This window comes from Doryrhamphus excisus, linkage group LG1 (genome assembly GCF_037039965.1).
Source record: "Doryrhamphus excisus strain RoL-2023G ecotype Guam linkage group LG1, RoL_Dexc_Guam_v1.1, whole genome shotgun sequence".
In the NCBI taxonomy this organism is placed as follows: domain Eukaryota; kingdom Metazoa; phylum Chordata; class Actinopteri; order Syngnathiformes; family Syngnathidae; genus Doryrhamphus; species Doryrhamphus excisus.
The window spans coordinates 13,871,888-13,890,432 of record NC_136357.1 but is presented as its reverse complement, the minus strand read 5'-3'; the positions used below and the strand labels follow the sequence as shown (position 1 = coordinate 13,890,432).

At 41.8% G+C, this 18,545-nt stretch overlaps 1 protein-coding gene across 2 annotated transcripts in view; it reads right to left on the bottom strand.

Annotated features, from left to right (window-relative positions):
* Positions 1 to 2,252: 2,252 nt before the first annotated feature.
* poc1b (POC1 centriolar protein B) overlaps positions 2,253 to 18,545 on the bottom strand; it is a 36,259-nt gene continuing 19,966 nt past the window's right edge. Inside the window, exons 11-13 of one of the 2 annotated variants that reach the window (XM_058076232.2) lie at positions 3,392 to 3,424; positions 2,806 to 3,246; positions 2,253 to 2,688 (exon numbers count right to left, since the gene is read on the bottom strand). In XM_058076232.2, coding sequence (XP_057932215.2) covers positions 2,572 to 2,688; positions 2,806 to 3,246; positions 3,392 to 3,424 — 591 coding nt within the window. In that variant the 3' untranslated portion in view covers positions 2,253 to 2,571. The remainder of the gene's footprint in view (positions 2,689 to 2,805; positions 3,247 to 3,391; positions 3,425 to 18,545) is intronic. The other variant, XM_058076233.2, reaches the window with a different exon arrangement.

Here is an 18,545-nt window from a genome sequence, read left to right as displayed (position 1 = left end):
AGCGGACGCATCACAAACAGGACCGCATGATGTTTGTGCTCAGGGGGGTGGGGGCCTTCCATCCGCTCTCACTTTAAGTCCGAGTGAAAGCATACAAATTGTACACAGGAAGTCCACAAGCGCCCTCAAAAACTTCAAAACAAAAACTTCATTCATTGTCAACTTAAAACACCAAAAAACATCTTCTCTTACAATAAAAATGTAATACAAACATAATAACTGCAAAACATATCATTATTATAAATGGAAATATATAAGTAACTGAACTTCTGTTGATTTAATTTGTATATACATGTTTACAGTGGTCTGCACGGCGGGCGAGTGGTTAGCGCACAGACCTCACAGCTTGGAGACCAGGGTTCAATTCCACCCTCGGCCATCTCTGTGTGGAGTTTGCATGTTTTCCCCGTGCATGCGTGGGTTTTCTCCGGGTACTCCGGTTTCCTCCCACATTCCAAGAACATGCTAGGTTAATTGGTGACTCCAAATTGTCCATAGGTATGAATGTGAGTGTGAATGGTTGTTTGTCTATATGTGCCCTGTGATTGGCTGGTGACCAGTCCAGGGTGTATCCCGCCTCTCACCCAAAGACAGCTGGGATAGGCTCCAGCACCCCTGCGACCCTTGTGAGGAAAAGCGGTAGAAAATGAATGAATGAATGTTTACAGTGCATTTGTACAGTAAATTAAATTACAGTAGCAACTTATAAAATAATAGTAAAAACAAATACATAAAAACATCATAAAATATAAGTCATGTCACAAAGTACATAACAAAGTATAAAGCATATATCATTATGACTATTTAAAGGGGACCTATTGTGATCATTTCTCGACCCTTTGTATAGTGGGAAAAATTAAAACCAAATCCAAGGAAATACAGCTGCAATAGGTGCAGATTCTGGAAGATTTAGAAAGCTTTCTGTGCAGGTTATTGTGTGTAGCTGCTCTATAAGAGTCCACAACTCAATACAAAGGGCTGAAAAATGAGTATAATAGGTCTCCTTTAACACACTTCTTTATTATTTGTCAAGTCTTGATGTGTAATGATATGTAATACTGCATACTAGTGGCCTGGCATATACACTGCTGCAGCAATACAAAGTTGCAAAGCCTACTACAAATTAAATGTTATTTTCTCTGGCTTTTGTTTTTTTTTTTTCACGTGTAACTTCAGAGACAATAGCAGATTGGAGTTAGTTTGAAGGACAAACATGAATACACACACATGCCGCCTCCCTTTCCATCAACAAGACAAAGCTCCAGGAAGCTATTATCATGTTACAAGAAGACAACACAATGCATTAGTATGTGTGTTTGTGTAACAGGAGGCCTGTGTGTACTTGAGAGGATGGAAGTGAAGGTGGGAAGTTAACAGTTTGCACGTGACATGTTAGTGAGAGCTTGTTTCCTCTTGAAACATCAGAATGGGTCAAAATATTAGGAACCCACCTCAATAACAAACGAATGATCTCTGTGAGCGTTGCCATCCTTTGTGTTTTTTGTGTTGGAGTGAAGTAGCCAGTAAGTTTTCTGCTATAAACAATGTTTTTCCTGTTCTGTGGAAATTCCCTGAAAATGATCCCACTGTGGAACATACTGTATTTCCTCCTTCCTTCCCATTGGGAAGCTTCTACCTGGATCATGTTTCTGACAGCTGATTGGTGGACCAAAAAGCAGCTGGCCAGGTTTTCTTTGCCTTTCCATGCTCATGTTTCATGTTTTCCACCGCATCTGCTTTGTGCGCCGTGACACATCCCGTCCTCCCTCACAGGCCAGCGTCTCCGTGGGCGAACCGGATCTAGGCTTTTATGTAAGCGGGTGGAGGAGGAAAACCATGAAAGCCGGAGAGGAAGTGAAGGATGTGGTGGAGAGCTTTTTGGTTTTTACGGCTTCCTGCCAACGCTGGCCACAGTTCCTCCACTAGAAGTCATGACAAGTCACACAAGCGTCAAGTTGCGGCCATATTGGCATTGTTACAACAGACCTACAAGAAAGACTTGTCCTCAAACATAAACGCATGTCCAGAACAAATTTTTGGTTTTGCCTGTATTGCATAACACAGTTGAGACATATTTCCCCCATATGGTAAAATGATGGTTTTGTTAACATTATTGGTTATGGTTTAATTTGTTTTGAACATGTATACAGTAAACAGTATATACTGTAAGTTCCACCTGAGTACATCACACAGTACAGTTCACAGTTCCACATTATATCGCAAATGAACAGATGATACCATTGGGATTTTGGGGGTAGACTCTTCCATTGATGAAATAAATTCTTGTGTGTAGACTTCCTGGTCAATGAATGATAAGTATGTGTGGACGAAGACCTTTCCAGAGTAATGCTCATCATTGGACACATATGACCAATCTGCATGTGTTAAAAATGACCTTTATTTACATAACTTATATTTTAAAAGAAGATGTCATTGTAATTGTGCAATTACATGACATTTAATTGTGAAGGTAAAGCTTGCAAATGTCTTGTTTTCATGCTTCTGGAGGTAGAAACAGAATCACAGGGACATCTAATATGCTAATCGTCCTGTGTCTCATCTTAGGTGGTCCTAAGGCGGTTTGTCCGTCTTGCTGCTGCCTGCTCCTTGTGTTTGCTGTGCCAGTGGGAGACATTCTTGCAGCTTGTCCTCTGTCATAGTGAGACGGTCCTCCAGCAATGAAATAGTCTGACGTAGAAACACCACAACACAAAAAATGAAAAAAATAAACTTGTTTTTAGTTACTTGGGACACATTAAATGTGGACACATTTAAACATTTTTCACAGTAACAAGTGGGACAGACCTGTGTGAGGACATCCAACTGTTGAACAATGTGCTCCAGGATGGAGTTCAGGGGAGGCTGAGTGGCTTGATGACCGTCAGGATGTTGCTTTCTGGGCTCATCTTCTCTTCGCTTTCGTCTACTTCCTTCTCTGCTCACTTGGGTGTCCCGTCTGGTCTTGCCCTCCCGATGTTTTTGTCGATGTACTTCTTTGTCAACATGGGTGTCCTTCCTGGCCTTGTCCTCTCCTCGAGTACTTTCGCGATCCACTCGGGTGTCCCTTCGGGTCACGTCCTCTTGTGGTTTTTGTCTACCACCTTTGTAGGCCGCCCGGGTTTGGACCTCTACCTCCTCACTGCTGCTTTCCTCCTCGGTCGTGTCTTCCTCTGTACTGTCATCATCGTCCGTCAAGGTGGCGGGATGATGAGATGGAGCATCAGAGGCATGGACGGGGCTGTGGTGCTGCAGGTAAAGAAAGTGGGAAAAGATTTTAAATGCTGCACCCCTAACGCTATTATTAATAAATTACTTTCCAATGTTTAAAGCATAGAAAACATGTTTAAGACTTTCTAATCCCTCTAAAACAGGGGTCTCAAACTCAATTTACCTGGGGGCCACTGGAGCTAGGGTCTGGGCAAGGCTGGGCCGCATCAGGTTTTCCCAAAAAAAAAAAACGCATTTATTAAAAACAGAAAAATATACAAACTTTTTCAGTGCTTTGGTTCCGATTTTCTACAATAAAAGCTCTGATAAAACATTCCACTGTTCTCAAATATCTTTATTTTTCTGCACAAAATAAGATGAAAAATAAATAAACAAATCAAGAATAAAGAAAATCAATCAATCAGTAATAAATAAATATAATAATAATAATAAAACGGCAAATAATAAAAACTTAAGAAACCACATATAGTTGGTGGGTAGACAAATAATTTTTTTCAGATTAAAATGAACAAAGCATTATTAGAGCCCTGTAGACATGACAAAACACTACTATAGTCACATTTATACTTTTTATTTACAACATATTGCGCAACTGCAGGGTCTTGAGACACATGCTAACTCGCAAACTAGAGCGCTAGCGACCTAAACGGTAGCCTTCAAGTTATTTCCTTTAAACTTAAATAGCCAAAAACTTACCACTTCCACACAGATAGGGAGGATAACTATTAACAGTTATTTAACCTTTAACATGAACATTAATCAAAAGTAATAATTTTTTTCTGGGTACATGATACCATAAGGCATCCATAAGGATACCATAAGGCACATTAAACTTTCATATCAAGGCGGGGGCCTCAAACTAGTATCCTGCGGGCCACATTTGGCCCGCGGGCCGCGTATTTGAGACCCCTGCTCTAAAACATTATAACACCCCTACAGTCACCTTTACACTGCTATTCCCGAATACAGTGGAATAAACCATTTAAGACACCAATAGGACTCATGCTTGTGTGTCTTGCTATAAATGTCTTCCCTAGTGAACAGAGTGGGTGGCGCACAAGAAGTGACGTCAGGGGTTCAGAGCGGAGTTTCAGCTTGCCGTGGAGGGTTACAGTAGCACATGGTTTTATTAGGGATTATTGTTCCTGTTGTGAGATCATTCAAATCTGCAATAAAAGCCCGGTCTTTCCAGAAATCACGCCTGGTGTTTGTGTGTCTCACTGAAGATTACAGTAACATTACTGACATCTAGTGACCAGTGTAGGATACTACTTCTTAAATGTTTCAGTCAGGCAAAAAATATGCTTAAATATGCATATTTTTAACTGATAGGCCGCATTTAACCACACAAAAAAAACGTCATAACAAAACCACGGAATTCAATAAAGTATCTATCTCACTATTGGATTTTGTACCTAATGAAATGTCCATTGAGTGTCCACTGTTTCATATAGTATACACACACAAATAAAGTAGTGAGGGTTGTCTCAAGAGGATGAAACAGGAAAGAAGAAGAGGGTGTCACACATTCCAGACCTAATAATGCACAGAGAAATCAATTCCGGTGTTCCTTCCTGCACACTGTCATGTATTCAAAGAGAAGTTAGGGGGTGGGAAGGTCTAATGATGGAGGGAACAGGAGCGGAGGAAGAGTAGGTACTAGGCGGAGGTGAACAAAGCTGTCAGTGTCTCTATTGCTTGTTATCTGTTCTTCATCTCCCTTCCTCCTCAACACATCTGGCTGACATCTGTTTAGCTCATTTACACTCAGTGCACCCCCCCCACACACCCAAAATACAGGAAGTTTGGGTGCAATCAAATGCTTAAGAGCTAACAGATAAGGAGCAGCAGGCCGTGCCGGGTGAAATTGAACGTAAGAACACAGTCCATGCTAATAAAGCTATTGAAGCAAAGAGCGACAACATGCTGAGTTTTAGTAAATCAGATCATTTCTACAATGGAAGGTGGCAGCTGTAATAAATTACATGTGAAAGAATCCTTAAGAAAGCCTTAATTAAATGACACGCACACACAAATAGTCACTGCTGAGCAAGCCTGCTGTGGGTTTTGACATTTGGATTATTTTGAGTCTTTGTATTTTATTTCTGTTCTGAAATGTGGCAGTTATCATTAGGGCAAAGCAGTCCCATGGCAATCATTCTTGGACTTGGCGATGTTGTACAAGTCCATGTGCATATGTATACATCCGGTTATCAAATGTTGGATAAGACCCGAGAGCACAACTACTGGCCTGGCATGCACATTACAGTTTTTGCCACAGCTGTGTTTGAAAAAACGGGATCGTTTTGCAGTTGACTTTTTGTAAAACCTTTCAAACACAAAAAGGAAAAAAGGGTATCCATCCATTTTCTATGCTGCTTATCCTCATTAGGGTCGCGGGTGTGCTGGAGCCTATCCCAGCTGACTTCGGGCAAGATGCAGGGTACACCCTGGACTGGTCGCCAGCAATCACAGGGCACATATAGACAAACAACCATTCACACTCACATTCATACCTATGGACAATTTAGAGTAGGCTGCTAAGCTAGTATTTAATATACTATATTTCACGTAGTGTCCCTTAGCATACCCACTAATTATTCAACGTTGTAGCAAAACTGAGCAATGAGCAGCAGCTCTGTCCGTCTGTCCAACGGTCAACTATGATGTCTGGGAGAAAAAGGCAAAAGGTAACTAAGAAAAAAAAATGGTCTTAAAATAACCCTCCCCTTCATTTGGAAAGTCGTTCACAGATGTCTGATCAAACAGCTAATTAGCATGCAGGCTAGGATTAGCTGTGGTCTCTTGGCCGCCAGGAGACCTCTGACATGGAGGAGCTGTTTGATGTCGACTCAAGGGTCTTCTCTGATGTTGTTGTGAAACACCTGAAGCCTCACACTGGTCCCCAACGCTGCCGCCAAGGCATCCTCATTTGTGACCTTATTGCAACTTAACTCTAAGACATAATATAAGTACATGAAAAGCATACTTATGCATACGAAATGTGTAAGCTGTCAGGTACATACCAACAAGAAAATAACAATTAGATAATTTTTTTTGTTCTTATTTGGAGAGTTTTTTGTCATTTTTTTGAGCAATGGTCTTGAACTTTTGATCAGCTGATGAACAACCTAAAATTATTTTTTTGTCTCACTCCACCTTCTTGCTTCTGGAATTTGTAGCTCTACTACCTCTACCTCATTAAGGTCCAAATGTGCAAAATGCATATTCTAGCAATTTTTCAACTGGTCTTAAGATTTTGATCAGGTGAGCGTATGCAACTACACAAAAGTGGTAATACGGGAAACGGCCTGTACATGCTGGTATTTCCTCAAACGCAGGCTACTTTTTAATCTGATTATATCAGCATGAACTACATCCTGCTGACCTTCTTATCTAGGATGTCACGATGACACAACAATGACAGATAAGGACCAGCGAGTCATCTTGTTCGCGTTAGTGGGTCACCACTTCTACCGGAACCACACAAGGAAGGAGGACGTATTTACATAACTTACTTGTATAGCTACAGCAATATTATTATTGTAGCAGCGAACATGAAAAACTATTTTTACCTGGCGGATTAACACGACACCACGCTAACCGCTCGTCTGAGTAGATACCTAGCTCTCGTTTTACCTGAGGACTGGAGCACATGTATTGTGCTGGCAGACACAGCCATCCCAATGAGTGCGGACATCTTAAGTGTTGGTGTACGTATATATGCTGCTGTTGTTGACGGAACTAGCATAAGTATATGTATCAATGCGCTTGGAAAAAAAAGTTTTGTTTTGTTTTTTTTCATGGTCCACATACCACTCTCGGCCATCTCTGTGTGGAGTTTGCATGTTCTCCCCGTGCATGCGTGGGTTTTCTCCGGGTACTCCGGTTTCCTCCCACATTCCAAAAACATGCTAGGTTAATTGGTGACTCCAAATTGTCCATAGGTATGAATGTGAGTGTGAATGGTTGTTTGTCTATATGTGCCCTGTGATTGATTGGCTGGCGACCAGTCCAGGGTGTACCCCTCCACTCGCCTGAAGACAGCTGGGATAGGCTCCAGCACCCTGCGCGACCCTCGTGAGGATAAGCAGTAGAAAATGAATGAATGAATGCTCACAATAAAGGAAGCTACCAAGCTAGGGCTTCGGTCGAGTGGTTAGCGCGCAGACCTCACAGCTCGGAGACCCGAGTTCAATCCCACCCTCGGCCATCTCTGTTCGGAGTTTGCATGTTCTCCCCGTGCAAGCGTGGGTTTTCTCTGGGTACTCCGGTTTCCTCCCACATTCCAAAAACATGCTAGGTTAATTGGCCAGTTCAAATTGTCCATACGTAGGTATGATTGTGAGTGTGAATGGTTGTTTGTCTATATGTGCCCTGTGATTGGCTGGCGACCAGTCCAAGGCTCCAGCACCCCCGTGAATGAATGAATGGTTAAAATAGGTGTATCCCAATGACATACATTGTTAGCTAGCTGTATTAACTCTCATGTTAAAAAAATATGTGTTAATGGATATTTCCAAAAACCTAAAAGTTCAAAGTAGACTCTGCCCTCCGTTGACTCTGAAGTGGATATCAATAATGGTTGCTACAAGTCATTAACATGTGATGCAGTGGTGGTGATACGCATCTGAGCAGACAGGAAGTCAGGTGGCAGCTCACTGGGCAGGAGTTCTCAAGAGTTTTTCAGAAAGCTTTATCGTGTAAAGACGGCTCATAAGAAGAAGCCTTTATTTTTTTTAAAGCGAAGCACGTGACACCTACATGAGGCGCCACACCACTCAGCACCACAGACTAAACACCTGCAGTCGGTCGCAGCCACAACAACGGTGGAGTAAACAAACTGTTTGCACAAGATGTGTCTTCTTTTGTTTGGAAGCCAACACTAAGGAAGTGAAACACCCGCTGTGTTTGTCACCCTCCCCTCCTTCAGGCTCCTCTATCCGGTCTGTCTCTAACATCCACCCACGCTGGTACCAAAACATCCTGCTTGGCGGCCTTTCAATGACAGCCGACAAGCAGCTTGGTGTACACATGAATGACACCTCAGCCAAGGCCTTGTTGCGCCACAGTGGCGGCTCAGCCAACAAGGCTCTTTCAAATAAAAAAACAACATAATCTATTTCTGCACTCAAGGCCAGACTATTATTGAGAGTCTCATTTGTGGTGTACAGTAGGTCAAGAACATGCAATGAAGGGTTGGTTGGCAGCAGGAGAGATGCGAAAATTGTGCTAAGTGGTCTGATCTTTGACTTCAAGTATCTTATTGAATATGATTTAAAACAACAGAATGACGGCACAGAACTCCACCAAGGACAAACAGACATGTTCTTTTGGGAATTGAATGTCGTTTGAGCCACGGCACATTTTTTTACATTGGAAAACATCACTAAGTCTATAGGAGGAACTAGCTAGATGTTGCCACACGGACTGATATTACATTGCTCTGTTTTTCTCTTTCCGAATGACTTTTTCGGAAACAATGGTATACATGGAAAGGAATATTCCAATCTCTTGTCTACATGCATCGCTATAATCAACCAGAATAGTCAATGGGGCATGCCCAGTAAAACGTAAACGCCAACATCATGTGATACCGACTTCCCCGAGTTGTTCTTTCACTTGTTGGAATAATTCCGTATTGCCAGTTTTTTGTTTGTCCAGTCTTGAACTTTAGTTTGGATCAAAAACAAACTTTCCGTAGCAGTCCAGTGCCGATTGAAGGCCTCCATTTTTAAAACTGAAGAACGTCTGGAGGTGCGTGTTACGTCATATCTGAGCATGTGATATGATAAATTTAACCAGGAAAGGATCAAATTCGAGCTTGCTAATATTTTATAATTCAACTCGGTACATGTTTTATGTAGATATATATTTTCTTTTGACTTATGGACTTATGAATGGCGTATAGAAGGGTTTAGATTCTGTTCCACAGATGGCGCTAATGCACATGAAAGCTGCTTGCCAAAGTACAGAAGAAGAAAAACGCACCCTGACAACTTTCCGTTTGAGCGGCTACAAGATACCTCAATCAGATTGGGGATATTCCACCCCTGTTAATCCCATTATATATTCATTCGGATTGGCACGATTCTTTCAGAATGAGATGTATACAAAGGTTAAATTCTTTCCGTTTGAGCAAATAAACCAAATGCAATTGGAATATTTGGGTCCACGTATACATGGATATTGACATAATATTTGCAAATGATGATTAATAAATGTTAATTATAAAAAGTGATATTGGATAATTCCTCACGGCACACCTGACAATTTCAAGTACACACTGCCCTCTTCACCATTTATAGGTGAATACTCAGTCCAGTAAGGTCCAGCTCCTTCACATGGACACATGGAATATTGGTTAAATCAGTAAACTGGGCCTTAGTGCTTGATTTTGAACCTCATCATGTGCATGCATGGTATGACAATAAAGAATACAGTAAAGTCTCGTTATATCGATATCGGTTATAACGAATTACTACTTATTACGATACTATTTTCATTTCCCGGCAAATTTCTAGTCTTTTATGATATAATTAGTTCTGTTAGTACGATACCCGGTTATTATGATAATCCGGTTACTACGATGCCCTTTTCATCTCCCACCAGCCAATTTGGTCTGCTTATATTGATACAAAAGTAGCTTAAATCAATCTTTGCTTAAGGATTTCAATACCAAAAAAGAACACGGCGAACGGCTGCTTCCAGTCAACTTTATTTTTCACACTTCCACCACCAGAGCGCAGCACACACACCGATTCCCGCACTTCCTGGTTCACAGGTCATGCTCAACCCGCCCCACATAGCTGGCCAAACACATGCCTGCAACAGAAGAACCAACTGACATAGCATACACACCTATTCCAACGAAGACACAAGCGTACAAATACATGTATTTAACTGTGTTGTATTCAGATATCTTTATCGCTTGCAATAATCACTGTTTTTCATATGTACATGCTGGCGTTCGTTGGTTCTGTTGCAGGCATGTGTTTGGCCAGCTATGTGGGGCGGGTTGAGCATGACCTGTGAACCAGGAAGTGCGGGAATCGGTGTGTGTGCTGCGCTCTGGTGGTGGAAGTGTGAAAAATAAAGTTGACTGGAAGCAGCCGTTCGCCGTGTTCTTTTTTGGTATTGAAATCCTTAAGCAAAGATTGATTTAAGCTGCTCGACATTGTTCTATACAATAGAACAATGTCGAGTGCATTATTGCCCACTTTTAATGCAGTTCGGCGCAGGATCGGATATATGGATAGTCCGGTTATATCGGTATTTTTTCCGACTCCCGAGAATATCGATATAACAAGACTTTACTGTACTTGAATGCTTGAAACATTGCACCTATTGATATTACATGAATCAGTGCTCAGTAAAACAGACAAAATTTGGTTGGTGCCTAGAATCCCTAGTCCCCAATACTGGGGTTTTAAAGGTTAATAAAGGGGTTGTTTATCATCTACCCTGCTAACAAGAGAGGGCTTCAAATGAAAGCATCTTCGAAAAAAAAAAAGCTGCTTTGGAGGAGCTTTGGTTTGGCGAGGAGCGCATTGGAGTGTTTTGTTTTGTAAGCCTCTCTTCAATTTTGCCACTTGTGTTGCGTGAAGAAGCCTTCAGTGGATTGTCCTACTTGAAGAGGGCGAGAGTCGTGATGGAGACAGTCCTCATTATTGGACTATGGATCAAAAAAAAAAAAAGGATCAGACCTGATACGGCGTGCAGCTCATACACACAAACTCTCTTTTTGGACAGCTGCTTCATTTGAATACAACACATGAAGAGCATGGCTTTATGTGTGCCTCTTGTCATGAATATTTTTCCCCACCTGTATAGTGGATTGTGAACAACCATCATACACAATATGACAGCTGCTTCATGAATACACTTATGTACAAAAGTCTTCATGAACTATGATTTTTGTTGTTTTCACGCTATTTTACTCAGCATACATGCATGCATATGTTTGCAATAACAGCCAATAAGGGTTCGGTTCCATTTGCAGTAGCTTCAACTCTTTTTATTGTCCAGATGTGTGGTTCTTAATGTGTCACAAAGAGTCTTACATACAGTGAACATGGGGGAAAACAGTTTGAGGGATCTTGTGCAAATAAACATGCCAGTGCTACACTGTCATTATTATAGCTTTGTATATATTAATGCAAGTATTTTACAGTAGTCTAAAACATGCATGTAAAATAGTAGTTAAAATGGTGTCGATTTAAATGAATGGTGACATCTTATTTTTGCTCTAAACCAGGAGTCTCAAACATGCGGCCCTTGAGGCCCCCGCCTTGATATGAAAGTTTAATGTTAGTGCAGCCCGCGCAAGTTTGATATGGATGCTGTATGGTATCATGTACCCAGAAAAAAATATTACGTTTGGTTCATGTTAAAGGTTAAATAACTGTTAATAGTTATCCTCCCTATCCATGTGGAAGTGGTAAGTTTTTGGCTATTTAAGTTTAAAGGAAATAACTTGAAGGCTACCGTTTAGGTCGCTAGCTCTCTAGTTTGTGAGTTAGCATGTGTCTCAAGACCCTGCAGTTGCGCAATATGTTGTAAATAAAAAAAGTATAAATGTGACTATAGTCGTGTTTTGTCATGTCTACAGGGCTCTAATAATGCTTTGTTAATTTTAATCTGAAAAAATAATTTGTCTACCCACAAACCATATGTGGTTTCTTAAGTTTTTATTATTTGCCGTTTTATTATTATTATATTTATTTATTACTGATTGATTGATTTTCTTTATTCTTGATTTGTTTATTTATTTTTCATCTTATTTTGTGCAGAAAAATAAAAATTAAGATATGAGAACAGTGGAATGTTTTACCAGAGCTTTTATTGTAGAAAATCGGAATCAAAGCACTGAAAAAGTTTGTATATTTTTCTGTTTTTAATAAATGCGTTTTTGTTTTTTTTTTTTTGGAAAACTTGATGCGGCCCAGCCTTGCCCAGACCCTAGCTCCAGTGCCCCGCAGGTAAATTGAGTTTGAGACCCCTGCTCTAAACCATATTAAATATTGAGACATTTTTTATTTTTGGTCAGGAACAGGTTAGATCAGGTGTCATCCAGACACGGCGCCTGTGTTCACTTTGTTTCAAACTGATGATGTGCACTGAAGTTGCAACATGGGAGTCTGTGTGTTGTGTTTGGGTCGCAACATCGTGACACTGCTGCTTTTTGTGGGCGGGTTAACCTCCACCTCTGATGATGATGACTCATCCTTGGCATTCTTATATAAACGGATGGGGTTTCTTCTTTAAAAACCATGCCAGACACACTTTTATTCGTATTTACTTTCCCACCAAGCCTAATTGTGTTCACACCTGGTTGAGTACCAGTGAGATCTTATTAAGGCCTCAATAACCACCTGCACCACAAAATGCAAAATGACATTTTTAATCAAATAAATTTGCAATAATTTCATTAACATGATTAAACTCGAATGTAACTCCGAGCCATCTCTTGTTTTGCCTTGTTTGTGAGTGGGTGCAGCTGTAACTTGATCAGCGGAATGCTAGCTGCTCCAGACAGGAATAGCCTCCATTCTGTCATCATGCAGCATCACCTCGCTCGCTTTCTGGGCTTCACTCAGCACAGACGAGTTATAGCCAAGTGTTATTTCAATGGAACATTCTATTGTTGCCATTGTAAAATTTTGTCGTAGCGTGACCACCTTTCTAAATGTGTCACCGCTGATTATGAAAGAGGAAGGTGACACACCCAGCCAACGCAGAATAAACACGCGCGATACTCCACAGCTCGTTGTAACACTTGTAAGATTAAAAAAAAAAAAACACAAGCAATAGGGACTTTCATCAATTACACTCAAGCACCATAAATGAGCATCAGAAACTCTAATTTAAACAATAACAATAAAATGAATGATTGTGGCGGGATATTGCCAGGATTCTAACAATGCTAACCACAGTTAGAAAGGAACCAAAGCTTCTGTTACACGACCTATGTATACTGAAAAAAGTCAGCATTTGTTGGAAGATGAGCAGAAGTAGCTTTGATGCTAAGCTAAGGATATTACCATCCCTTAAGTAATTTATCTCATTGGGCAACCATGACACTCGTCGACTATGTAGCCTGTTAGCTTCCTTTGTCACGGGCAAACAATAGCAACTAAAGAGAAAGGAGAGTATTAGGTGTTACAATCAATTGCTTTTATTGCAAATGTTGATCCGAAATCAGAGAAGACATTTGAAAACGCCGAAATAAGTCGAAATAAGATTTTTTTTAGGTATACATCACACTACAAAGGAGTTTGGTGGGAGAGGAGTTACAGTAACTGTGATAGTTTCTTTAGTAAGTAAATAGGTATATATCAGTGCACGAAAGCAACAGCTTTGCCAGACGTGGACAAGGTCATGTCCAAGGCCTCCAGAAACTTCAGTTCCCTGTTATCTGCGGCGGCGCCTCTGCGGTGGCGCCTCTTCCATGAGTCAGTCACTCATCAACTAAACTTCCTTTTTTGTTACATAAATATCACTCATTGCTACAACACTTCCTCCTTTTACTTGTGTAATAACTCCACTATGTGCTATGATGCCCTGACTCATCACTTCTAACCTAATTCCTAGTGTAGTCATGGATATAACCATAAAGTTGTTGCCTATTGATCATCACCTGTCTCAACATGCATCACAAAATATGTTGATGTCAGCAATGTCTGCAGTCGTTGTCAGGGTGACTGATCAGGACAACATATGAAAGAAGATTTTTAAACTTCCCCTTTCATTCAGCTCATAGGAACACTAATATTCAAGGACATAAGTCATACTCAGAATTAGATAACACTTGGTTCATCTAAAATTAAATCTTTTAAAGGAATTATTTACTTCTTTTTGTTCGACTCAAATATTAGTCAGTTTAAAGCTCAGTCAGTTGTTGGCATAGAATAATAAATGTTACGTAGTATTTACCGTCAGGCCAAGCAGCACGTGGCTTTGGTGGTGGCTGAGGCAAAAACTCAGGTGTTGGAGGAATTTGGTGACGCCATCGAGCACGACTTTCGGTCGGCCTCAAAGAGGTTCTGGCAGACCGTCCGGCACCTTTAGAAAGGGGACGCACTGCCCGGTCCACACTGTTTACAGTGGGGACAGGTGTCTGCTGACCTCGAATGAGGATGTATGTAGTCGGAAAGTGGAAGGAATACTTTGAGGCCCTTCTCAATCCCACTAACATATCTTCCATAGAGGCAGCAAAGTCTGTGGACACATACGTGACTGTTCCATCACCGTGGCTGAGGTATCTGGGGTGGTCAAAATGCTCTTCAGTGGCAAAGCTCCGGAGGTGGATGAGTTTCGCCCGGAATTCCTCAAGGCTCTGGATGTTGAGGTATTGTCTTGGCTGACACATCTCTTCAACATTGCGTGGAAGTCGGGAACAGCACATTTGGATTCGCAGACCGGGGTAGTGGTCCCCCTCTTTAAGACGGGTGACTGGAGGGTGTGTTCCAACTATAGGGGGCTCACACTCCTCGGCCACCCTGGGAAAGTCAGGTACGACTGCGGTCGCAAAACACTGGACCAGCTCTACACCCCCACGAGGGTGCTGGGGTTGCACGGGAGTTTGCCCAACCAGTCTACATGTGCTTTATGTACTTGGAAAAGGCATTCGACCGTGTCCCTCGCGGCACCCTTCGGGAATGTGCTTCAGGAGCACGGCATTGGTGACACGCTACTACTGGCGCGGTCCTTGAACAAACAGAGCAGGAGCTTGGTTCGCATTGCCAGCAGTAAGTCAAGCCTGTTACTGGTCAATGTTGGCCTCCGCAAAGGCTGCTCTGTCACCGATTCTGTTCACAATTTTCATGGACAGGATTTTTCGGCACAACCAAGGTTTCATGGGAGTCTGGTTCGGGGGCCTTAGTATCTCATCTCTGATACTGGCGGACGATGCCTTCGGGCCTCGGCCTGTGATCTTCAGTGTTTAACGGGACGGTTTGCATCTGAATGTAAAGCTTGAGGGATGAGACTCAGCACCTTCAAATTAGAGGCCATGGTTCTCAGTCGGAAAAGGGTGGAGTGCTCTCTCCGGGTTGGGAATGAGGTCCTGCCCCAGGTGGAGGAGTTCAAGTATCTCGGGGTCTTGTTCACAAGTGAGGGAAGTTGAGAGCGTGAGGCACAGCGTCTGCAGTAATGCGGTCGCTGCACCGGACCGCCATGGTGAAAAGAGAGCTGAGCCAGAAGGCAGTTCATCAAGAACTGTTTGTGCTCATTAGAATAGCCTTCAACATCTAGAATAAGATGATATATATTTATATCATGTTTTAGTTCTATATTAGTGTCATGTAAAAAAATTATTCATAATGTCATCGCACAACCTCCAGCAATAATTCAGTTTCCTAAGCTCAAGCTCAAATGAGGCTTATACTAAAAACTTTAAGGCCCTCATTTCCCAACCAAACTTTCTTTCTTTTCTCTTCTGTCTTCACTTCAGTTTCTTTCCCACCCAGTCTCAAGTGAAGGCGAATCTTTTCACATTGAGGATGTGAATGAGCGTCATTGTGGCTTTGCATGGGATTAGCCCATTTTAAAGCTTCTAAGTAAGACTTTACCCACATTATTCACATTTTAACAGACATTCCCACACAAACACACGGCAGGTGTAAGTCAAACTGTCAAACATACTAATACTATAGCTATGTGGGCTGCAATGCTAATGTTACAGTAACGTAAATGTAACACATGTAACATGAATTCAAGCGTCCACAATTGAATACGACTCAAACAGTGTTCTCACTCCAAAAAGTTTCAATAAAAGTGGTTAGGTCAGGCAACTTGGCAGAGCTCCAGGCTGCATTTTAAGATGTGTAGCAAAGCTTGCTTTTGTATAAAGTGGTGGACATACATGGGGCGGGATCTCGTCCCTCAAAAGTGAGGCAAACAAGCGAGGGAGAAGATAAATTTTGATCATGTTTGGTGTTCACAAACAGGTTCTATGGATACATATTGCTGTTAGATCATTTTTAAAAGTCACTTTCGCATTATTGAGGACCTCTAAATTGAATACAGGTATCATAACAATGACTTTTAACAGTGAAAAGGTCACTCGTACAACACAGCCATTGTCAGTGGTCATGTATAAAGATAGGGGAGCTATTATAATAAAAGTACTGTATGGCCAATTGAAAAGGCCGCCTATGAGACAAACCCAGCACTCTTCATTCCAAAATGCCAAACTGTGGGATGCTACTAGCAGGTGGCTAGAAGACTGACAAGTGCCTGCTGATTGGTGTGCAGGGCCAGCCAGCACGTCCACAACTATGCTGCGTTTTAGGGACGGATGGTAGGACGGCTTGAGTGGCAGCCACAGCACCTGGGGGGGTTCGAGATCATGCTGTGACTTTGGCCTTCACAGCACAGGCATGAGGGCTCAGAGAGAGTGGCCCCCATGCGCTGACAGCCACAGGTGGGCTTTGTGGTCTGTCATTGCTGCTCATGTAGCTCCATCGTGCATCTCATGAACAGCAAGTTGGGATTTTGGGAATACAATTCTTGACTTAGTGGTTAAATACAAGCAAATGGAATTCATTCCTCTCACAAGCATGGTCAAAAATGTCAATGTTGTAATGTTGTTGGACCAATGGAGCGTGTCCGGATTCTTCTTCAGGTCAAAACTTGCACTTGCACAATCAAACCAACACAGCTTATTCTTCTGTTAGACTCGCAATTTGCCACCATATTGAAGACGTTGCCAGTATAGGAAGACAACCACACTAACGATTACTGAAAGACTCATTCATAAGTCACAACAACAAATAAATACACGTGTACAACATTTGCAGTGCATGCTCATCTGGAAAGTCCATTTCCTATGGGCAGAACACAAAGGGGTCAGGTCGGATCCCAGCTGGATGAGCTAAATTAGGCTGGCATCCGCCGCTAAGACTTAGCACATGGAACAATGTGATGCATTAGGATGACTGTGACAGATCTCTTGTGAACAGCAGGAAGTGTGTGGAAGGTGTCAGGTCATCCCGGTCAGTGACACTACGGTACAAACACTTCATATTCCAGAAGTATAAATGTGTTATCTTGGCTGTTGTTCTACAACAAGAACTCATTTTAAAATCTGGAAAGGCAGGACAATCTTAAACATGTGCATATGGTTGGTTTTGGTTAAAAAAGCTTTTTTTTCCATCCCAGCTCCAGCTGCTGGATGTGGTGGGGCACTGGTACATAGCCGCCCCTCTCTGGACATGCAGAATGTGCCCTGTACGTACATGGGGGGCCCCATTTTGCGCAATGGGGCAGGTGAGGAAAAAAAATAGCATAATTCATCCAGGGTGGTGGATTCAGCCTTTTACAGCAAAAAGTGTGGTTTGATTGTAGGTTAAAGTAAAATTGTATGCAAGTAGACTGCAAAAGCAAAAAAGAAAAATAAATCAACAATCTGCAGCTTTATGTATCTGGATGTGTACCTATGTGTAATAGCTTCTATGTGTAATAGCTTCTTCCTTGGCACATGTACCAGCATTACACAAAATTTTGTGGACATTCTTGCGAAATCCTCCGATATAATCAATAAACATTTTAAACATAACTATGATTCCTGCTTGGCATAGTGCTATGCCTCACTCACAGTCTGATGTTCACCACATTGAAGCAATTGCTAAGGATAGTTAAGTTTACTTGCAAAGTAAGTCTTGCCTAGAAAGTGTTAAGCCTGCATGGTATGTGCTCTACCTGCAAGCCAAAAACATGAGCGATTAACAAGATTAACAACATTGTGTCCAAAGCTGATCACTCAAAGGGCCAAAATGCTGCTGCACTGAGCCAATTTCTGTCAAAGCAGCAGCACTGATGCATGAAATGAGCGGTCACAGTCCACCTCAAACAGAATCAATGGGCAGCAAGGGTGGTTTCAGTGGCTTGTGCGGATTTGAAAGTTGAAGGTGGGCGGTAAACGGGAGGAGGATCTATCTTTTGGATATCTGGAGATGTGACAGATTAGCTGGCAGAGGAGGCACTTTGTTGATAACCCTGGCTCTCGCCCACCTCCTCTATAATCAAAGGCAGGTTTTCATGTGGGCGTTGAGGCTAAATACCATCATGGACAGTTGCATCGCTGTCTCCGTACACTGCTGCTAAATCATTAGTTATAGTGCATTTTACTGTAGCTTCAACCTGAAATTTCAACCAAATATCTATAACTTTTTGTAATTAATGTATTTTAATATTTATATATTTCAGTATTTCTATCAGCAATGGGTAAAAAAATAACAACAGCAATGATATTAAGTATAGCAACCTGCATTGAATGTAGTCAGTGGACGATATGGACCAAAAACTCATATGCT